A 24,206-nucleotide genomic window follows, 5' to 3' on the forward strand; every position below is an offset into this window, starting at 1 on the left:
GTAATGGTGAGCACACAAACAAAGTCCAACTTCATACCTGGAATCATACGTAGCAGCCAGGAGCAAGTCTGACTGTTGGGATAGTTGCCAGGAAAGCCAGGGCTTAGAATGACTCCAGATGATGAAAAACGCTCCTCATTGGCTGGACATTGAGCTGGAAGTGTAACAAATGAAAGCCAGAAGGATTATGCAAAATGAACAAACAATAAAACATAGGTTTTACAAAGTCTTTATTGTGAGGTTGGAGGGGTGGCAATGGAATAACACAATTTTTATCACAACTTTTACAAGTGAGATCCATTTTTTTTGTCCTGTTCAGGACCTTTGCTCTTCATACTTTTTCACTAAAAGCGACTTCTTCCACTGGTGTCTCAGACCCTCCCACCACACCTTTCATGTAAAGATACTATTAAATGTTATGCTATTTTGATTGCAGAATAAGTATATTATTTATTCCTAATTCCATAACTGTGGAAATATACACTTTATACAACTCACTTGCACTGAAAACTATTTCAGATTTACATTAGATGTTGTTGGCAATCTATCATTTTGGAAGAAAAAAAAAAAAAAAAACGTGGACTCTAAAGGCCACTTGCATATTGTTTCTTCCTTTAAAATATGTCCATTTATTATCCCCAAGTCCAAGCGAAACAGTATCCACTAACAGGATTTAACACAAAAGGAGTTAAAATCTAAAGCAGTTTGGTGGAGCGCTTCTTTTTCTGTTTGCATCTGTTCTTAGAAAGTGCAGGCTTTTTTTCCCCTCTACTTTATAATAGAAACAAAACTCCATGTGATGGGAAAGGCTAAGCATCTTTTCAACACCCAGCTGTAGAGGGTAAAAATTTAATTTTCTATAAAAAAAAAAAAAAAAAAAAAGACTAATTCAAATCAATAATGGCTTTTCTCATGGAAGTACACCAGGGGCCAACATAATACATTTCCCAGACTGCTTTCCTGAATTCCTTTAAATATTAAAATAAAACATCCCTCAAGGTTACCACAGTGAACCAAAATACTACCAAATTAACGTGTTTAACATTTGCTGAATCAGAAAAGGAAATTAAACTATACAATAGGATTTTTACCTTCAACTCACATAGTAAAACAAAACAAGAAGTGAGCAAATAAAAATAAATAAAATAAAAATCTGGATATGTTAACCAGCTGCACTGACGTCCGTATTTCATAACTTTCCAATTTCTGAATGTAATTATAATCTGCTTCTGATGTGCTGTCTGCCTAACTGTGTTTCAGGTTCTGATTTTCTGACACATGACAACCCACTGAGAGTGATGCTGAGCTATCTCCACATAAAAGTTTTATGTGCAGGTGGAAAGAACAATAATTACACCGCAGTAAACACAACCACTCCTGCAGATGTGCATGTTGAGGCTGTATTTAGTGGAGCATTATGGAGATCCTGATCATCTAGTTTGTCATTGGTCAGCCTGTGCTTCATTTTTTTTGCTGTTATTTTTTTCGGTCTTGGTATTTTTAGCTGTTATGTTCCTGTGGATATTTCTGCTTTCAGTAAAGTTTTCCTCCTTTTTTTTCAGGTCAGTGCTGTGTCTCAAACTCCTGTTTTGTGTTTTGGTGATAGCATTTGCTTCAGTTCCTTTCTTGTTTTATTAATCAATGTCCCCAGATGGTGGTTGTAGTTTTTTTATCCTTTGTTCTTCTGTCCTCACTGTTTTCACCTCTGGCTTATAATCCATTTAGTTATCAGTATGTATATCATTTTGTCTCTCCTTCCCTTCTTTGTTTATGTTATCTTTCCTGGGTCATGCCATCAGTTGCATTAATTCTGTTAGTTTTACTTTACATTTGAGCTTCCATTTGCTTTCCTTTATTTCATTGGTTGTGAACTGCCATTTTTGTACACTTACCATTTTCATTTGCTTTTAATTTTCTTTTTTTTTTTTTTTTACATCCTTAGGTTTTGATATTCGTCATTACTTTCAATTACATTAGTAGTTGCACTTACCTTGACATTTAGGGGGCGGGGCTTCAAAGAGCAAATGGGAATTAAGTTTACATGTAAGCTCCACCTTTCCAATCAATGTGTATCCGGGTAAACAGCGATATTTCACAATGTCACCTAAGAAGGAGAAAGTAAAAAACACTTTAAGTAAGCATAATAAATTTTTTTTTTTTTGCAAAAAACCCTATGAAAAAAAATAAACAAAACAAAACATCAAACAGAAAAAATAAATGAGCAAATATATAAAGAAAAACGAGCTGGACAGTGGTGTTGAGGTTAGCGCTGTGGCTTTTTAGTAAGAAGGTTGATGGTTCAACCCTTTGCTGGGAGGAGTTTTGTGGTCTTTCTGTGTGCAGTTTGCATGTTCTCCCTGTGTAAGTGGAGGTTCTCTTGGGGTACTTCGGCTTCCTCCCACTGTCCAAAGACATGCATGTTTGGTTTAATTGGTCACTCTAGATTCTCCCTAAGCGTGAATGTGAGTGGTTGTTTTGTCTCTCTGCATTGGCCCCTCTCGCATGCTAATTGCTGCCATTGCTAATAGGCTCAAGCTTCCCTGTGACCCCAAAATGGAATAAGTGGTATAGAAGTTGGATGGATGGATAAACAATCCTGACAGCCTCTGAACTTTTGTAGACAAGAGAACATTGACAGCAACAGTGATGTTGAAAAAACTGTTATTGCATATTTTCATTAGATCTTTATATTGTGTTTTGTTTATGACTAAAATTATTGATATTTAGAAAAAAAAAAATTCTTTTTGTCTCAACTGACAAGATTTTCTATTAAAGTTTGAAGACTATGGATGACCCTGTTGTGAGCTGGCTCATCTGATGTATAGAAAAAGGATGTCTTGGAAAGGCAGGGAGAATAAAAGCAACAACTGCACAAACCAAAAACTCCCCAAATGTTGTTTATTCCTTCAAAACTCACTTGAGAAAAACCTGTCCTTTTGAGATTTTCACTTTTGATGGGATAAATGTTACTTTTGCAATTTTGATTTTGACAAGTTTGCAACCTTAAAAGCAGCCGAGATCTACCACCTGCCAGAGAGATTCAATGCATGTTTCAAAGTTTGCTCTGGAGACATACGACGCTTCACAGCAAGGGGCGAGAAGCTTCAAGTTGAACAGAACAAACAAGAACATTTAATGCTGCCCTAAGCTTGCTTAAAGATTATATAACTGGATACAAGATCAATCACAAAACTGGTTCAGACTTTATTACACATTTCAGTGCCAGGACTGAATCTAAAAGAAACTGTTCCACACATTATTATTAAAAACAGGATCTGTGCAGGTGTCAAAAAAGCTGACACCAGCGCAGAACCACAAAAATGGAACTGCAAACATGAGAAGCTGTTGGAGGGACAACCAAAATAAACTGCAACCATTTTGCTGAAGTAATAGCAAACCTAGCAACAACAAGACCCAAACATAGTTCTTCCAAAATCTGATTAAATGTGTGAGGGCTCTTAAAAGGTCAAAAATAGAAGTGGTTCTGCAAGTTACCCAACTTCAAACCCTCTAAATATTTATGGAAGCACTCGAAGGCTGAACTAAGAAAGCTACGTATCCTGTTCTTTGGGTAATTGTCAAATCAAAGATTCTCCATGTATTGTAAAATCATGTTTTCTATGTTAACTACAAAGCTGTCTAAAATTTAAGATAAATTTAATTTAATATGCATTTTTCTTAGCTTGATGCTATCCCTCAATTGTTTTTATTTTATTTACTTTTATTTGAGTTTTTTTTAAATAATTCTTTCAAATAAAAATTAATTCCAACTTCATCTAATACAAAAGTAATAGAAAAACAAACAAACAAAAAAGCAGTTGGCTAATGAAATTTTACAATTCCTTCATCTAATCCCCATTTTCACAAATAATGATGACACACTCACTTGTGCAAAGCAGCATAAAACCAAAAAATTATGTTAATGTATTACAGACTAACTTCCTAACAGGATCAAACAATTACTGTAAATATAATTAAAACTGGACTTTAAATGGTTTTGTTTTAACACTGGAGGCAGTTGTTTACTCCTGTTTCTTGAAACACATTCCCAATTTTTATGGGGGAATGCTGCAAACCTGGGCAGCAACAACCTAAAGTGCACTAAGTTTATTGTGCTCACAAATCATAAACAGTGATAAAATAAATAAGTAAATAAAAAGAATCAAAAGAAACATAAATATCAGAACATTTGTGCAGTTTTGTAATTTCTTTGTGACATAGGAGTTTAAAATGCTATGTTGCTTTTTTTTTTTTTTTTTTTATATCACAGAGCTGCCAGAGTGGCAGTTTAAGCTTTACTAGGTCAGACGAGCCTTTTCCTTTTGTTTCCGTTCCATCTAATAGCTGTGACTTTCCCACAGAGCTGGCTTGCCATACATCAGTTCATGATCCTGAGGATCATTTTAACAAAAGCCATTTCCTCAACATCAGGCTTCCATCTTTGACATGAGGGAGAATACATGGGCAAAGTCTTGGATGCTGTCATCATCACCTTGCACTCTTGCCCTCACTCTTTCTGCCAATTCATCTCCATCTTATTAATATGTTGAAATTAACTTATCCTTCTCACATCCCACCATTCCCTTAGAGTCCCATGAAGCACATTATTCAGAGTGGATATTAGGTCATCTTCTATCAGAGGGTTTAAAGGCAGATTTTCTCCAGGTAAAGTAGTGGGTCTTGTACGTCCTCTGTCCTCCATGAGAGAAACTGCAGCTTTACCAGGAATTCACCCATCATCTGTCTTCTGCTCTCCTCTCTGAAGTCTGGTGTTGTACAAGAAGGTGGGGATGCTATTGTCTTGTTACCTGTTGCATCTGAAAGCAAACTTAGATGAGCTTAATCAGCTTGGCAGGATAAACCAGTGACGTCTTTGACCAGCCTTTCAAACTGCTTCTTAATGACAACTGTTTTCCAGACACAATGGCCTGTTGTTCTTTGGCAAAGGGACCGCAGTAGACAGTTTGAAAGATGGAGGGGCAAAAAGGGGCAATGAGATTTCAGGACCTATCCAGAAATGTCATGAGGTCCAGCAGCCTTCAAGATTTTTTCTTCCTCCCTAGGATATTTTGTACAGGGTGAGTGAGGCATGCTTGTTAATGAGTTTTGAGCAGCTGCTTTAGCCAGTGCAGTGTCATTAGGATTGTTAACATCTTATCACCAACAACATGTTTTCAACTCTTTAGCTGCGGAGGTGTCACTCTTTTAAATTACACAATTGTCCATACTTCATTTCACAAACTGTCAAACTGGTTTCTCCTTTCCGTTTTACAATGAGCTTAGCCTCTTTAATGGTCTTCTGCAAACAGTAAACCACTGACTTGTAATCCAACATGTCACCTGGGAGCAGCCGATCTTGAAGCCGATCATACTACTCCACTTACCTGTGGTTTTAGGAAGATTTAAATTTTTAGTCAGGATTATTTTTATCACTTAGTAGTGGTGTAGCTCTTTCAGGTAATGTAAGACATATCTCTTCTTGAACCCTATGTAGGAATAGTCTACTGTATTTCCTTCGGTTGTTAGGAAGTTAAACATACTGTTTTAAAATCAGCCATAAACTAGGTTGGGTTTGCCTTGTTAATGCAACTGGTAAATGGAGGGCAGCCCCCAAATGTCTGTGTTATTGTCTCTTGGTCTCCTCCTGCAGCTTAGATACTGCAGTGCTTGTGCTGGCAAAACGTGGGGTATAGAAAAAGGTGATAAGAATAAAAATAAAATTGCAGGACAGGTAAAAAGGACAAGTCATGGTAGTCAGAGGCTTCATAATAGGAGCTGGGAGAGAGCAATAACATTCACTGGATCATAACTATGAATCAGACTTTATCAACTTTAGTTATCCCAGACTTTTCTCTGGGTCTGTGATGATATGAGGGCAACTTCTCATATGAGCAATGTTGTGGTTAAATAAAAGAGATTAAAGTCCCTCATGACTATTAAAAAAAATACCCCTGGTGTGATGGATGCTGCATTCTTACTGATCGTCAAGAGTGATTACTCTATAATTACAACTAAATAGTTACATAATGAGACTTGTCAAAGTATCATAAACTATTTGACATAAAACTTTTTCCTTTAGTGAATTCTTCAGTGTTTTCCTTCTTTTGTGAGATACACAAATATACAAACAAATAATACAGCCAAGTAATAGGTAATGTGACAGACCACCATTAGCCAATTAGATACATCTCCTGAATAAACTGTTCATTCGTGTCATAATCAATCAGCATAACAACGAGACACTACAAACATGATCAGCTATCGTGGTTGGCCATTTTGATCTCATTACATATAGTTGACAAAAATGTTTATTTGTCAAAAATGAAGACATCATTAAAAAGTTCCACTAAATTAGTTAAATGTTTAAAGCACGAGTGAGGTTTGGTTGATTTGATCAGGTCAGTCTTTTAGACCTTGTTATTTTACGATGATGTGTTTTGTCTTTTTTTTTTTTTTTTTGAAAGGGGGTGTTCAGAACTATTACCTATGTGAAAGTCTTCGTCTTCATAGATCATTTCTGCATTCTCCACAACAGGAGGAGTAGGGCATTTCTTCAGACGGTATGCTGGAGACAGGAGGAAAATTATGTTAATCCTGTGAGGCACCTCACAGATTTCTAGCTGATAACAAGATAAATGAATTAGACAACACTGTTGTCTGTGCATATCTGTAATGGGGTGGGACAGAAGGATGATTATAAACCCTAGAGCACACACTGTAAGTTTATTTATAAAAACATGTTGCTTCATGTTCCTAATTTGTTAGCACAAAGGATTTAATGGACATCACTACAAATAAGCACAGCAGTTCTTTGAAAAAGGCATCCGTGTGTAGGAAGGGTGTTCGGATGTGATTTGTGATACTTATTTTTGGAAACAAAAAGGCAGTTCTTTAAGGGCAGTCACGCGTGTATTATGGCGATATGGGAAACATGACTTTGACATAAGGTTACGTGTTTCTCTGTATGTCCCAGCTGCCACATAGTGCAAATGCTGGACACTGTTAACCAGCCAGAAGTAGGGCTAGTACTGAATTTTGTCTCTGTGTAAACATAATACACCTGCATAAAGTCAGTCTGTCAGATAAAAATGTAAAAGACAGAAGGGTATGCATGTATGTTTGTATGTATGTATGTTCCTTAAAATCATAAAAATGAGAAAATCTGACATTATGGTGTCATTAGCATCGTTATTATCTTGACCATATATGCATTTATATAATTTCTCTAATGCATTTTGAAGAAAAACACTTTAAGGTTTCCTTTAGCAGCTACGTGAAAAAAGAAAAAAAAAAAAAAGAAAAAAAAGTGGAACAGACGTTTCAAATCATGACTCACTGGTTCCATTAACTAAAACACTGTTTTACGTGAAGAGACTGACAGAGTACGGTAGCACTTAAACCACATTTTAATTAAACACAGCTGATTAAATCGTATAACTTTCCACAAATCAAACATTATCAACAGTAAATTCCTTTGTTAGAAGACTGAACATAATTCGGATCTATGGAGTTAAAAGTTGCACGTCATAGTGAACACACAAGCCCAGAGAATGTTTCTTGTTAAAACTTCACCTGAATAAAGCCTTTTCAATAAAATGAACTTCTTTATTCTTAAATTGTGACTAGCAATGTGGACTGTAATAGAAAAGCAAATAAAGAAGCTGCAGGATCCAGTTATTGCTATTAGCGGCAATAACTGCAGCTTCATCAATTGATACTTGTTATTCTGGATTTTAAAAATGTTCTGTCCCTTATTATCTGTTTATTTACTAAAGTGTAAAGAAAAATAAATATTTTCAATAAATTAAAAAGAATTTTATTGAATTACCGTGGAAGTTGAGAATGAAAAACCCTCCTGTTGAGAAGTCAGAGTGAAAGCGAATCAAGACCTGCAAGCTGGTACTGTAGGCTGACTCTAATGCTGTGTTGCCACTGAAGACTCCCAGCTGAGGGCTAGATGTATCAGGACCATCCCTAAATAGAGAGGAAGCAATAAATCAGATAATGATTATACTGTATTTGGAAGCAGGGTACATCACGGCTGTTGAGAGGGTTGTAGCATTTTTTCAACAATTTCAAATGAGTGTAGGAGGACCAACAACATTGTTTTCAAAGTGTATTACCCCAAATTCAGCTTTGGTTCTTCATTGCAGCCATTCCAAAAAGTAGCTCTAGTGAGCTCTACTGAGAATAGGCTGTTTCTGTGTCTCAACCTTTAAATGTTTCTGAGTGATGCCTGTTCACACCCTCCCTTGAAGAAGATTCGACTTTAGCTGAAACCCGCTCTGTAATTTTAAAGGGCAGGCTCAGCTAGCCAGGGGGGCGGGTCAATGACAGTATCCACTACCAGGGGTAGTGGTTATTTCCCTTCGTGAGGTCACAAAGGGAAAGAACTCAGATTCACCCGTTTGAGCACACATTCACCAAAAAGTGGAGCAAGCAACTGAGAAAGGTGACAGAACTTCTAATTTTTGAGCCTCATATACAGGCTATGAGGACACATTTGGCTGTTTAGAAAGTGAATTTAGCATAATATGGAACCTTTAACAGTCCTCCAGGCATGAAAAAGAATTATAGAAAAAAAAAAAAGAAAAAAAAAACACTATAGTAGTATCATGAACATATCACACATTGAATTAATTTGAATGTTTTTTTGTTGTTGTTGTTGTTGGTTTTTTTTTTAACTGCTGTTTGATATCTGTTCATTTTCTCCCTCCCCTTCAAATGAAGGTTGTGGAAGCAACAGATCCAGAAGGGAAATTCAGACATCCCTTTTCCCAATGAGACTCCCCAGCAGCTACTGGTGGACCCTAAGGTATTCCCGTGTCAGAAGGGACAGTCCCTTCAGCAATTTCTGGGTCTCCCCTGGGGCCTCTAAGTCCCAAGAGCTAGTTGGTGTCACTTGGAGCTGGCATCAGCTTTCACCTATCGCCTAAACTCACACTGCATCAACCTTGAATTTCCTTCCCTCAGGGGATCAGCCCATGTTGATTTGGACTGACCAAGCCTCAGGAGCCAAAGTTTGGCCACTTGGCAATCTACCCCAATTGCCTGGCTCTTGTTGTGTCCCACTTTTCTTTTTCTGGGTGAGGTAATCAGATGTTGATGCTGATTTGTGAGACAAGATTGTTATTTATGACGTTTATGAAATTTACATCAAATGAATGCTTCAAGTTACTATAGTATTGAGATTTTAGACCTTGGTATAAGTAAAAAAAAAAACTTTGCTCCAACACCAGCATGCATTATGGGAATATGCCTGCTTCAAAGTTGACTTTTTTCTAGTAGTTTTTGGTTAAAATGGTTACCTCTAATTCTTTTTGTAAATTGTTATTAGTGACATACCTGCATAAATTGATCCAAAGATTGACCTCAACATTCACAGAATAGTATGAACTTTTGTTGAGTTGCTTCATACAAATTGACTTCCACCAGTGATTTTTTTTTAATTAAAGTCAAAGTAAAAGCTGTCAATAAAATAAAGAAATATATATATATCTGGTACACCCATGTGCTTGTTCACTGAAGGAAAATCTGAAATATTTTAGTCCTTTATTTCTTATTTCTTTTTCCTTTGTATCATTTTCCACCCATTAAAAAAAAGTTCATTTAACAAAGGCTACAGATTAAAGGCTTAACTTCACTCATTAAATATTGAATGTTTCTGAAAGGTTACATTTTCCAACATTCCTAAATGCCCAGTTTTTGGTTTTTAATGAACACGCCATTGGATTAAACAAGGGCTTTAAAATTTTAATTCATGAGGAGTGCCTGGGATCTCTTGGCTCCTCAATAATTCAAGGTCTTCTGAAGGTGTTGGAGCTCATTTAGAGGATCAAAAATGTGCAATTTAGGTCATTTAAATCCAAACTGTATGAGAATTTTGTGACTTTATTTTTAGTTGAAATATATGCAAATAGAAGTGTAGCTTTGTTTTATCAGAATGTGACCTTTTCTTAAAAGAGGCAAGAATGTTGTAGTGTGAAAGTTGCTGAATGAAGTCTGTAACATCAAGCTATAGGGTGGGTTTCGCTGTTAGGCAAAACTTGTGGGAATTTCACACCAGCAACACCTGCAGAAACATGGTCTGGAATAATAAATCAGAAAAAAAAGGAAAATAAGTTTTTGTATTTTTTGGTTATTCATCCAGTCCATCTTCAACAGGTGATTGACACAAGCTCAGTGCAGCTAAGGACGGAGTGGGATCGGAAGGAATACATTAACTGTGATAAGAACTGTCATAAACCACTACTAACAAAAAACATCACATATATTTTTTTTCTTTTCCTTAAATGCAAAATGGATTTTTTTCCTTTTTTTTGTCCATGTTGAAAGAAATAAATGCCTTTATACATGTCTACAAATTTACAATTTACAAATAATTTTTAATCAGTGTAATAATAGAGTGATGTGAGGATAAGAGAAAGGGTTTGTGAAGCATTGCCTATTAAAATATTATGATATATCTGCTCAGAAAGTCTATTATGGTAAGTGCTGTAATTCTCTGAGCGTGGATAACTATTAAAGGTAACAAATCCAGTCCATAAATTGCTGATTGGCTTTTTTTTTTCTCCAGAAATATGACATTATGCATCAATACAACACTAAATCATTGACACTACTCTTAAAACTACTGAAATAGTTTACTGCTTTGGACTGTGAGTGAGTGTTCAGCACCATAAACTTCTGTACATCACCGCTCTCCTGTAAGATCCATCGCCTGCTGTTAACAGTAGTTCAGTGGTATTAGGCAAAGAGCCAAACTTAACCAGTGGAAAACCACAGGGACAATTTGGCTTCAGTCTCTGACATCTGGAGCCAGCTGCTGTCTTATAAACCTCTGGGCCAAACAAGCAAACACCAGCAGACATAACTGTGGTGTTGACATGACATGGTAAAACCCATCCAAAATACATCTCTGACAAGTCTGATTACTAAAATCCAAAGCAGGGGTGAGCTGGTAAAGCTAGAAAGCAGCATAACCACAAAAAACAGTAGAATAGACGGATGACCAGAAAAAACAAAAGCACTGGCTCTTCACCTCGGCTGTTGCTAATGATGTTTGCATGAATTTCTTTGCTCAGCCTAAATCAAAGCAAAGCTCTTTAAAAGCATATGCAGATTTCATTCAAGTAGACACAAAGCATCCTTTAAATATACAAACACTGTGTGAAAATGAAATTCTCAGCCAACCCTTCTCCATTGAGAATGTTTAATAAATAATACGCTTCTATTGGTCTTCACACAGTTACATTCTTGATTAAATGCTTCAAATAACGATTCAAAGCTTCATATTCAACCTATATTCTTTTCAATCAAATGCATATCAGCTCAGCAAATCAAATACGGCAAACTCTTGTCCCACTTTCTCTTTAACTGTACTTGAAAATCCGAACAGCCAAATGCTCAAATTACAACAAAGGCAGTGGCCCCATTTTATGCCTTTAATTAGATTATGTCTTTTTTTATTTTATTAAAAGTTTGCCCATGATGCTCATAATTAAAAGTATTCCAAGTACCGATTCAACCGCAGGTTATTAGCCATTAATTCACTGTAAGCCTATTATACTTGTCACATCACTCCAATTTTCTGCTTGAAAAGCACATTTGTTTCTGTCTGGGTAGGTCAAATTTATGTAAAATCACTAAAATTACTACAACTATATATTTAATAGATGGACTAGTTTAATTATTTACTATTTTTGCCACTGAAATATGTTTACAAGACAGAATGCAGCTGCAGTGGCCTTTTGGATCAGCCATTCTAAATCTGTCTACGGCTCTGGAAGGAAGATGATGCCCCAGTGAGTCTGGGGCATCATCTTCCTTTGCATGTGTCAGTCCCCAGCCCTTCCAAATATATTCATGAGATACAGCAAGAATGAGTCTTCATGTATGCACTAATCTCACATTACTGAGTTATTTTGTTGGCCTGCAATATATAAATGTAATTTTATCATTTTCTTTCAGATGAAATGTAACACAGAAAACACATGAATCACCAAAATCACTTTGGAACTGCAGAATAACTCAACACAGTGCCACTCTATAGCTAAATCCACAATTCTGTTAGCAGGCCAGATTGAAAACTGGAAGTCACTGACTGTGAATGCATTGCTTTACCACCGCCTGCAGCTGCTTACTCCCAAAAGGCACAGCTCTTGAACCTGAAAATTAAAACCAAACACCAAATATGTCTAACTTCTTTCATAAATGCAGATTAGACCCAAAACCAACTTGATCCTGATTTCCTTTCTATTAAAAGTACTCTTCATCATAATCCTGACAGCATTTATGATGCAAGTTCAAAGTGCTGTTGCAAATTTCTCTTAGACTGACCCAAACTTATCTGATCCAGCTGAGTCCCACTGGATTTGTGATCCCAGCTCTGCCATTCCTTTCATTAAATTATCCCATTCCCCGCTGACTCTCATCATTACTTCCAGAGTTCTTGAGCCCTCTCTGGACCTTTGTATGGCCATGGTACTGACTTAGATTGAATTGATCAGTGGTCCCATTGTAAATGCATTACTCCCACACTCCCTGTATTGCACCCTTACCTCCACACTGAATCTCATTATTACCACTGAAGAGGCTGTGTACTCATAGCACAGGGTACAAACTGTATATGTGTATATTTGAAGGGTTCAAGCTGTGACTTCTGAGCACACAACTGACATATACTTACTGTATGTTTGTATTTAGTAAAGCAAATGGATATCAATATCAGCAATACTGTAAGGGAAACACCAAATTAAATAAAACTCAAAAACTATGTTTGAGGACACATGTATGCATGCACATCGATAGATTACATACTAAAATGTTTTTGAAATTATGTTTTTATTAACAGGTCGAGTAAAGACAGAGAATGAAATTTATTCAGATCTTACCATCAGTGATGCAACCACTGGTTGCAATGAATTAAACACTTTTACTCACTCCCGTCATATTCTGGTGTCACGAATGTTCAAGTGTGAACGTAGTCAGACTCACCAGACAGCGATGTAATCTGTGACAGGCTCTGTCTGCAGCAAAGTAAAGTTGATGTAAACTCCATGTCCGTGAGGAACAGTGATGAGCCAGCTACAGTCTTGGGAGTTGGGGTATTCATTGGGGTACTGCGGTGAATAGATGGTCCCATTTTCAGCTGTGACATTGTAGCCGCAGGGAGCTGTAAAAAAAAAAAAAAAAAAAAAAAAATTATAATTTGACTTAGTAGGTGGTTCAGTTTCCATCATGGCAAACATGAAAAAATAGAGCGAATATCTGTTAAAAAGCAGAAAGTGAAGAATATAACAACTGAAGTTATGATTTTTAGTATTAAAAGCAACACAAATCCTACATCAACAGACAAAAATCAAAGCTGATTAACAGTGGTGTACTAAAAGTCAAGAAATAAATCATTTTATAACCAATGTATAGAACAATTTAAAACAAAACACAACTAGTATTTACTTTCTTCTTAACCATGTACACTTGAGATAACAGTGAAAAATCAAATCAGATTAATCAAAATTCAGTCATGCAAACAGTATTTTCTAATTGCTGCATCACACAGCAGATCTATAAAGGTTTTCGGATAATAAAAATTAAAACGACAGTACATAAACTGGCTACATATTTGTTTAATTATATTTTGATTATGTTGTATTAAATCTTGACAAAAGGGAAACACTAATAGAATAGAATAGCTTATATAACAGAATATCCTTCAAGAAGCCTGAAGAACTGATCCTGAAGAGCTCTCTTGTATAAATTACAAGAGCGTTTATCTAAGAGTTCAGACTGTGTTGAGAAATTAAGATGGTCATATGAATTGTTGACTTTTAACTATTAGAATAGGAAACTCTTTTTTTGCCTCATATACTCCTGTTCGCTTGGCAATGTGTTGTATAAAAAATAAAGGGTGACTCAAAAGTTTTGCACAATACTATATGTGAAGGAGCTGTTCTTACCCTCACAGCGAGGAAATGGATGGTTCCACTTCCGATTGGTGCCATGCAGACATGTTAGTACTGTGTGTCCAATCAAAACATAACCAGGGTAGCACTGAAAAGTTATTGATTGGCCAGCACTGTAGTCACTGCTGATGATGTCACCGTTGGGAAAGGGAGAAGGATCCTGGCAGTTTTGAAGTTGATAAGCTGAGGACAGAATATGGGAAATAAAAGTCAGCAAGGAAATATAGATTTATTCAAATTTTCTACAGTTTAAGTTATTAGAAAGTTTTTATTAGTCCACAGTCCATGTACTCAAAATAGTTTCTTGTGTACATGAAATATACACTAAAAACCTATGAACCACAGAGGCTACAAGTAATAAGTACAAAGCATCAAGAGAACTTGCTATCTGCACATGTATGCATGTCAAAACTTGCTTGAGGAAATGTCACCACCATAGGTCTCTTACGGGTACATCTCACTTGGCATGAGTGTCATGGCGAGTCAAGCCTTTCTATTAAATGTGCCTTTCACAGTCAGCAGAAGTGGCTGGTACTGAAATCTTAGCTGCCACATAAGGCTGAATAAAAGGCAGCATGTAACAACACATGAAAAGTGCTCAGCAGAAGGTCAACACAAACAGTATGTTTAGCACTCAGCAGCATCCATAGTAAACTGTGCAAAGATGCCTCAACAACAAAATAAGCCGATAGTGCTTAAAAAGGTAAACCGGAAATAATTACATATTCAAGATGCACGATGTGTACACCTGTATTAATACTAACCATTAGCAAGATAACAAAAAGACCAGGCAGGATGCTGTGGAACATTCAGAGCCTTATAACTAAACAAATTTCCATTAATCTAGGTAGGCGTTGTGTAGATGGAAAGAGAGAGTGGAAGAGCAGTTAATGACAGATGTGGAAAGCAACGTCATGGAAAGGAATAAGAGAGGACAGGAATATACAGAAATACAATGAGCAAAGTAAGAGTAGGAAGTGCGGAAGTAAGATGTATCTAGGCCAGAAAAAGTGCTAGCAGTAGTGGAAATACTTCCAGCTGTAAAAGCATCGCCAAGAAGCATGCTCCATCTGATTCCAGGAGCAGCTTTCAAAACTCTGTTTTAGAGAAGTGCTGCTACAGGCACCACAATATCAGAGTGCCAACGCTAGAATCCTCAAACCCACGAGCTTTGGATCAGAAGTATGGATACTTTTTTCCACTGTATTCACACTAACTTCTATTTTTTGCCTGAGGACTTATTCAAGTCAGGTTTTACGGGTGTGTACACAACTATTAAGTCTATTGAGTAGTAAACCTCCCAGGTCTTAAACACAGAACCTGAGACTGCATGTGATGCAGAGTTGTGCAGGGATGAAAGCATGCAGTCAAGCTGTGTGCACTGCATCTTCCTGCCAAAGAACTTTGCTGTCAGGTGAAAAAAAAGTGGAAAAAAGAAAAAGAAAAGTCTCTGGATGCTATTCCATGTGATGAAGCATGTCTACATTGCCCCAAAAGCAAACAGTGGGAGGACAGTGACGAGTTCTGCAGCATTAGGGGAATAACCATTGCAAATTGGGAGTCAAAAAATAAATAAATAAATAAAAAATAAAAAATAAATGTGTGCATGAATGTGCGTTAACTTATGTGTAATTAAGTAAGCCTTGTTCTAGTTTTGCTGGCGCATAGGCCTAGAGTGCATCTCTTGTGTCTTTGAAGTAAAGCACTTAGGGCTACAAGTAAAGCCTGCTGGACAAGATGCCAGTCTCTCACAGGGGCTTACTGGCAATCCATCTCTTTTAATGATGAGAGAAAAGCCATAAGGTTTTCTAAGTATTTAGCATGACTCATCCATGGATCAAAGCTCAAAACCTCATAGCAATATGTTTTTTCATCCCATCCCTCATTTCTTGGAGTTGGTCAGGCTTTTTAATGTGCCCCTAGGTTGAGGAAGGTAATCTATTCCATGCCTTAAAGGGACTATTTTTTTCTTAATCATCCATTGTGTTCCCTCCCCCCAAATGGGGAGAAAAAAAAGCAGACTCACTTTAAATATATGGCTGGTCTCCTATTGGCACCACTTCTACTGAATACCTCAAGGGGTTGTGATCTTTTCTGTCCTAGCGCAAATAGTGGAACAGACAGGAACTTACCTTGATAGGTCAGTTTGAACCCTGGCCTATTCTCTGAGTGGTCACTGTAGAAGTGGATGATTGTCAGGTGGGTCGTGCTCATCAGAGAAGGTGGAATCTGTGAGCCAGTAAACTGACCAATAAGTGCAGAGCTGTGCTGTGGTCCAGCCCTGACCTCTAGGAAGTCATGGTTGTCTTCTGAAGAGAAGTTTTGGAACTGAATATGGGCTCCTTGAACACAAAGGATGACACAAATGTGAAAAACCATGTGCAATTTATAATAATATTAAAGAAAATAAGCAAATAGGAAACAGTGTGCAACAGATGAGCAGTAAGTTTGGAAAGAACATTAAGGGTTTTTGAATTGTGATTTTACATTAATTTTCCATGTAGTTGCCACTCACTAAGATACCAAGTAGAATCAAGTTATTATACTTTATATATATGTTATACGTTAGATGTTAACATCTATTTTAATTGCATCATTTTGAATTGTTGCTTTTATGCTGTTATTATTTCATTTGGGTAACTTGCACCTTGAATACAACAGCAGATTTTCCTGTCTGATAAATGACAGTAAAGTTCCTATATTCTATGGAATCTGGTTTTCCCATCACTTGACATACCGACATCTGCAAATGTATACCATGCACATAAAATTACAGAGACTGTGTCCTATTCAAACCACCTTATTATAGTCATTTAACAGCACATTCCATGTGGCAGTCTTCAGTTAACATATGGTGAATCAGCTGCATATTTAGTGCTAAAAAAAACAGGTCTGTGTTTCCCAAATCTGCCAGCAGATACCTTTCAAGCGACACCTCCTATTTAGGAATGCTGCTCTATCCCAGAATGCAGGACATACCATATCCAGCTGGCAGGGTGATTTGCCAGGTGCAGTCCAGGTTGCCAGGGTAGTTGCCAGGGAAACCAGGACTAAGGATGACACCACTCATCTCAGATAGGACCCCGCCACAACGAGCTGTTAATACATGTACAGAAGAGATTATTGATTTAAATTTTGACATATTTTGACATTATCAGGCTAATACAGTTCTTATAACTGAAATGCGAATAGTAATGTTGGATTTGATTAAAAAAAATAAATAAATAAAATAATAAAAACTAGAGATGTGGTGGGACTTAGTATACTGTACTTAATCCTTTATATCAAGACCGCGTTTGACTGGAAATTTCTTCTAAGCGTTCTCACCAAGGATTAAACTGTTTACTCCTAAAAACAAACATCAATGGAAGCAAGGTCCCTCAGCAATGTTGCAGATGTTAGGAGGCCTTGGCTCTTACTTCAAAGTACAAATACTGATTCTATTGATTACGGCGCCCACATCAGTGAAGAAGCTTTCTTGCTTCCACAAATCTATTTTCTAACTAACAAGATAAACTAATGAAATCAGTGTCAAAATGAAGAATTAATATGTCAGCAATAATATGATTCTTTTATTGCGAGTGGATGCAGTGTCACTTTAAACATTTCAGATGACAAATACATCGAGAAAAACAGCAAAATGAAAAAGTACCTTTTTAATAAAACTCGTGATGAAATTTTGTTTCAACACAAGCCTCTGATCTATTGAAATATTTGAGTCACAATATTGTAAAATGTAAAGTTATAGCTGCAGAACATATTTTTCTTCCCTCTGGATTGATTCTAAACATGGTACAGCCAACAGTGCAGTGCATGTGTCTGTGTGTACCTATGCAAAGAGGTGGTGGGTAGTTCCATCGCCGCACAGTCCCAGGCATGCAGGAAATGTGAGAGTGGCCCTAGAAGTGATTAAAAAGTGTCAAAGTATATTTATTTCCCTTTCAAATAAAAACACACAAAAATATGAAGTATATATTTCAATCTCAATCCAAGTAGAAACACATTCAATAATATAATTGCAATATTATGCATTTGATTATTATTATAAACACCAGTTAAAGTCTGAGTGCAAATTAAGCCCTTTAATATCTATCTATCTATCTATCTATCTATCTATCTATCTATCTATCTATCTATCTATCTATCTATCTATCTATCTATCTATCTATCTATCTATCTATCTATCTATCTATCTATCTATCTATCTATCTATCTATCTCTATATAGATATATATAGATATATACACACACACACACGTGGACAAAATTGTTGGTACCCTTCGGTTAATGAAAGAAAAATTCACAATGGTCACAGAAATGACTTGAATCTGACAAAAGCAATAATAAATAAAAATTCTATGAAACTGAACCAATGAAAGTTAGACATTGCTTTTCAACCATGCTTTAACTGAATTATTTAAAATAAATAAACTCATGAAACAGGCCTGTGTTTATGTGTATATATATATATATATACATTTCACATTATACGTTTATTTAATGGTCAGTTTGTGTTTGCATGTGTGTGTGTGTGAGTGTGCATTACCTGTAGTGTGTACCCAGCTTCACAACTGAAAGCCACCACTTCATTAACCATATATCTGTCTCCTGTTTTAATGCCATTGGCTGGGATCATTGGTTCTGGGCAGGTGGTAAGGCCAACCGCTATGACAAAACAAAACAAAAAAAAAAAAAGAATCAACTCTAACTGCACATTGTTACATCTTAAATCCCACATTTACCGTATTTTTTCCATATCTAATCACGACATTTCTTTCATAGTCATATATTGTATTAGAGTTTTTCTTTTAGTATTATTATCTCTATATCTGTTCATTATACAATATATCATATACAGTATTTGTTGCATCATATATTATTTTAGGCTCAGTTCTGTTTGAATTGGTGATTTAAGATGCCCTTGCATGGTTTTCCTTTTCTCTTCTATTCCTATAATGCTGATCCTCTTGTCTGGGTTCATTAAGGTACAGCTAATTCTAATGTTTCACTTCTGGCTTCAAATAAATATCTTGAAAAAATAAATGCGATGTGATCATCAGTTGTTTAAAATTTTACACAACTAAACCCAGACTGCAGTGTTTTCCATACTCTACAATGTATTATGGTTAATTTTATCAGTTTTTTCTGTGGAAGATTAACTGAAGCGTCCCACTATTCTGCTTTTACTACTGCTCACTTGTCAAGAGAAAATTTGCAATCACTGCTCCTTCTCTTTCACTGCTGTTTGACCTTAGAAAAAAATCATTTAAGGAAAACTTTAGAACATAATTACTGAGAAAATCTTAACATAAAACTCAATTGCAAGATGAACTCAAATGCTGTAATGTTTTTTTTTTTTTTTTTCTATACACAACAGCTATATTAAACTGTTGTGAAATAAAAAGTGAGTAAAAATACGTGAATGTAACACAGTGACTTCAGCCGACATACTTAAGGTTAAACACATGCATAATAAGTTTGACTGCAGCAGACCTATTATCAAATAGCATCTGTAGAAGTTGATGTGTTTTGATTTGTGTGTGTGTGTGTGTGAAAACCTGCAGGAGACTGCCCCAGAGCGGTTACCATGGCAACACATGGGTGGAAGAGGGACAGAGAGTGAAAGAAGGGGAGACAGAGGAGTGAATGTTTGTGTGTCTGTGTTTGCTTGTGTGTCTGGTCTTGTTGGTTCATTATCTACCTCCCTACCAGCAAAACGCTGTGATACCACTGTGTTCACACACACACACACAAAACTGTGCGCACACATGCACACAAATACAGGTGGCCTATAGCTCTCCGAATGACATTTGTGAGTGCGTGCGCATGAGTGACTTTTACATGAGTGTGTGCTCACCGAGGGGGAATGAGAGGGAGTCTTTTTTTTTAGATGCAGCATAAGTGAGAAAGCAGCATGAGGCTATACACATAAAGACACACACACACACAAACACTGTGTATTATTAGGCCGAGCATCAGCAGGCTGTCATGACAACTGATCAATGAAACTATTCCATTTGGCTGACCATCTTTCTCCCTTCCTGTGCTAACACACTTTTCGCTCTTTCCATGGCTATGAGAGCACGGTTATGCTCTGTAAACTGCTGACAGTACCACAAAACAGCCCACTAGGGCCACTAGACGACAACTAGACACTGTCAGCATTTAAGCCTAACTGACTGTATTTACTACACTGCTGTTCCAGCTTGTGAGGACAGAAGAGTGACAGAGAGAGAGCAAGAGAGAGAGAGAGAGAGAGACCCTTTAGAAAAAAAAGGTTCTTTAGTCAGCTTAAAATAATGAGAAAATCATCACCACAGTCACTCACACATCCTCACATGCTGAGTTTGTTTTTCTTGCTTCTACAGGAAGCATATTGATGCATTATCATCTGCAGATAAGAGATAAGAGAGTGTTTGAAAGGGCAATCATAATAAATGATTATCTGAGGTCAAAATATTTAGTTTCTCTGATCTTATAAACTATTGATCAGTCATGCTGTGAGATTGCTGCAAAGTTGAGTTTGTCTGAAAACGCTGAAAGCCTTCCTATTGACGCCTCTTGTATAAAATCTTTGTCAAATTTGGAGCAAATTTTACTGTAATTAAAAGTATTAGCAGTAATTTTAGGGCAAACAAAAACATCACCTGTAACCTGCAACAGCTATTTATTATGATGGAGTAATAGATGATATGTTTTAGCTAAAGATCCATAAGTTACAAATGCAAAATTTGATTATTCAAACTATTTTAGTGCAGCCACTCTCAGACCTGTTTCCTTTAGAAATTTCATGATGACTACTATTACAATTATTATCATGATTCTCACAGTCATACAGTAATATATATAATCTGATGTGGGCAGCTGTGTCCTCAGCTTAGCTTATGTACACTTAAAAAGCAGGAAATCCAAAGATTTTCATGTTTATAGACTGTCAGTTGTAAGTTTTTTTCTTTTTTTTTCTACAATGGACACATAAACAGATTGAGACATTTAACTGTCTGAGGCACATACTTACACACTTGTCTATTAGACAATATTTATAAGGCTTGCCAATACAGAATATTGGTTTGAGTAAAGATTGATAGGGATGGATCACATGAATTTTCTGTCTACATAAATGTAACTTGATAAATAGTTTAATCCTGACTGAGGGATTGATGTGAACCTACAAATAACTGTGTTTTTCCACAACTAATAGAAGTAATCTGTCACCAACATAGTCTCAAATAACTGGTGACTCACCACCCATCCTCAGCAGTTTCCTTAGGCTTCATATAAACCAATTTTATGTTCAAGATTATAATTTTTTCTGTTATCTTTATTCTTAAATGTGTATTGTACAATAACTGTAGTAATCATTACTGTGACATTATAATGTGTATGGTTTTGTTTTTCTTTCCCCAGATTTATAAACAGGATAGAATTCCCTCTTGGACCCACTAACAAAATACTGTAAAAGGAAGCTAAGTCATACTAAAAAACAACTGTATTATAATCCCCAGGTAGTAAGCTGAAAGTTTGTCTGCTTTGATTTTCCTCTTTACTCTGCAATATACTGTTTGACCTCTCACACATTAACTGTGGACCTGATAACAAAGGTCATGTTGATACGCACAAAGTAACTACATTCAAAAATACACCAAAGAAAAAAAATACAGAAAAATAAAGACTGTCCTCTTGATTTTCATTTCTAGTGAAGGCATGTCAGCACACTGAGCTGACAAAAATACAGTCGAGCCATAAATGTTAGCACCTACCTAGAAATTCACACACAGAAAAAAATGCTCATTCATACACACTAAAACTCTCACATACTCTCAAAGAAGGGGACATGTTCATTGATCTAGAAGTGATTCTAAGCTAAAACAACTACAAAGACCTGAAAAGCACAACTATGCCCTGACAGGTGTGTAAATGCATGATGCTAATATCTGTGTCTATACCTTTTGTTGTCTGTGTGCATGTGTGTGCCTTCTACTCCGCTGGATTTACGTGTACACACGACAGAAGCGAAAGCACTCTGTGCTTGTGGCTGAGTGCATTTGAGTCTATGTGATTTTGTTTGTATTCCTCTAGGTGTGTGTTGTGTGCGTGTGTGCTCCAATGTGGGTCTCAGCATGTGTGTGTGCTCTCAGGCAGTAACAGTTCAGGTCACTGACTTGTTATTTGATGCTGAAGTTTTGACAGCAATGGTGTATGTATTTTTTATGCATAGCAGGTAGGTATATATGTGTGTGTGTGTGTGTGTGTGTGGAGAGAGAGAGAGAGAGAGAGAGAGAGAGAGAGAGAGAGAGAGAGAGAGAGAGAGAGAGAGAGAGATTTTTAACCAAAATTGACAGGTTGATCTTACTCTTGTATTCCAGGTGAAAGCCTGCTGCAACCACACTGATGTCACTCTGAAAGTGCAGAAGGAGCTGATTGGATGTTGAGTTTAGCAGGGCGGGAGCTGTTGTTCCTGTAAAAGACAACGCATAGAAATACGGCTGAACACATCAAAAAGGTCTTGCTGTACAACTGACAAAGTAGAAAATAAAAAAAAAATTACTATTACTAAATTACTTATGCAACGTCGTTGCACAGTAGTTGCATCATTAGGAGTATAATCAGCCCAATAATGACATAGAAGTTGTTTGTTGCTGTTCTTTATGAGATTTTGAATTTTGTAGGAAAATGGTTAATACTGTAAAAAACTCATCTGCCTTTATGACACATTTGCTAGTTTTGGATTTAATGAAAGTCTGATTTTGGATTTGAGGTTAATGCTTAGTTGAGATAACAGTATTGGCTCGGGCCAATAAAGATTACTAATCGGAGCAGACAGATTTTTTTTTTAAGGAAACATAAAAAATATACAAACTCTAATTTCAGTTTATCATTTTGAACTTTATTGTTCGTAAAAGATAAAATTTAACATACTGAAAAAAATTCTCCATAAACAACAAATTGTGCCACAACAAGGAGGATCTGAGATCAGCTGGGAAATTAGGCATAGAGAGGGTGACTAACCCTTCATCCTCCATGGATGGGAAAGATTTTAGTATTCTTATGAGAAGCAACCTTATCTGCCCCGGTCTAGCACTCTGTGGTCAACATCAGATCACCGTGGTAACTGTGGGCAGTTCCCCAATGTGCCTTCTTTAGAAGGGCACAGCGTGTGTGTCTGTATCCGTGTGCGTTGCCCTGTAGGAGGTATGTTTTATGTGTGATAGCTGTGTGACAGGTATGTGCTTGGGGCAGGTCACAGGGGAAACTCCGCAAGGAAATTGTAAAAGGTTAGATCATTCTAAATTCCTGTTTGCTTCTTTCTCTCCCTCTTTCCTTTTCTTTTTCCTCCATCCTTAATCAAAATACTTCTTGATGACTGCTTTAGCTTGGAAAAAATATTGCCATCCAAAAATTATTCTTTATTTAAGATATATATCACTTTTTTATATTACAACTCATCCATCATAGCTCTCCAGTGTATATTCCATTCATGTGCATCTATAGTTTAAGACCTGTCATATCAATTCATCATAGATCTTGTCTAGCTCATGTTTGTGTGTGTGTGCGCGTGTGTATGTAGTTTAAGAACTGTCATGCCTCATCAATCAAAAAACTTCTGAGATTTTGAGTGCATGGTGTCAGTGCACAGGTTTATGTCCCTATGTACTTGTGTGAGCATGTTGTCATACCAGAGAATGACCCTAATTTTGGAGCTGTCATGTCTCCCCCATCGTAGATCTCAAGAGAGTCCCAGTTGTGCTCAGTTGCAAACGTTATGACTTGGATCTAAACAGCAAACAATGGCAATAACTTAACAAAACAGCCTGCAAATACCTGAGCATCATTTATACTTAGTGCATCTGTAGTAAGATTATACTGTATGTTTGCATATACGTGTACCTGTATTCCAGCCCCTTCATTGACATGGATTCTCCACAGACAGTTGAGACTGTTTGGATAAGGTTCAGGGTATGAAGGAGACAGTATTGTACCACGACGTTCAGTCAAATTGCCACTGCAGGGAACTGCAATGAAGGCATAAAATATCAATTTCCTAGCATCATGTGTTAACTATTAACTAAGCTTCTAGCATACAGGACAGGAAGCTAGAATTTAGCTTTTTATATGCAGAGGCAGACAATATGGAGTTCAAATTGCCTCCACAGGGAGCCAGACAGAACAAACATTATTTATGGTATAAATTCAATTCAAATTGTGACCACTGAAGCTGTTCAAGATATAGTAGCACTCAGC

At 36.7% G+C, this 24,206-nt stretch overlaps 1 protein-coding gene across 1 annotated transcript in view; it reads right to left on the reverse strand.

Moving 5' to 3' along the window:
• LOC121640431 (CUB and sushi domain-containing protein 1-like) overlaps positions 1 to 24,206 on the reverse strand; it is a 344,948-nt gene that overhangs the window by 59,485 nt on the left and 261,257 nt on the right. Inside the window, exons 36-48 of the mRNA XM_041986178.1 lie at positions 23,853 to 23,977; positions 23,642 to 23,738; positions 22,318 to 22,422; positions 18,511 to 18,629; positions 17,794 to 17,863; positions 16,944 to 17,060; positions 16,097 to 16,306; positions 13,959 to 14,147; positions 12,997 to 13,174; positions 7,829 to 7,974; positions 6,485 to 6,565; positions 1,991 to 2,104; positions 38 to 154 (exon numbers count right to left, since the gene is read on the reverse strand). Coding sequence (XP_041842112.1) covers positions 38 to 154; positions 1,991 to 2,104; positions 6,485 to 6,565; positions 7,829 to 7,974; positions 12,997 to 13,174; positions 13,959 to 14,147; positions 16,097 to 16,306; positions 16,944 to 17,060; positions 17,794 to 17,863; positions 18,511 to 18,629; positions 22,318 to 22,422; positions 23,642 to 23,738; positions 23,853 to 23,977 — 1,668 coding nt within the window. The remainder of the gene's footprint in view (positions 1 to 37; positions 155 to 1,990; positions 2,105 to 6,484; positions 6,566 to 7,828; positions 7,975 to 12,996; positions 13,175 to 13,958; positions 14,148 to 16,096; positions 16,307 to 16,943; positions 17,061 to 17,793; positions 17,864 to 18,510; positions 18,630 to 22,317; positions 22,423 to 23,641; positions 23,739 to 23,852; positions 23,978 to 24,206) is intronic.

Source organism: Melanotaenia boesemani, chromosome 1, assembly GCF_017639745.1.
Source record: "Melanotaenia boesemani isolate fMelBoe1 chromosome 1, fMelBoe1.pri, whole genome shotgun sequence".
NCBI classification, from domain to species: domain Eukaryota; kingdom Metazoa; phylum Chordata; class Actinopteri; order Atheriniformes; family Melanotaeniidae; genus Melanotaenia; species Melanotaenia boesemani.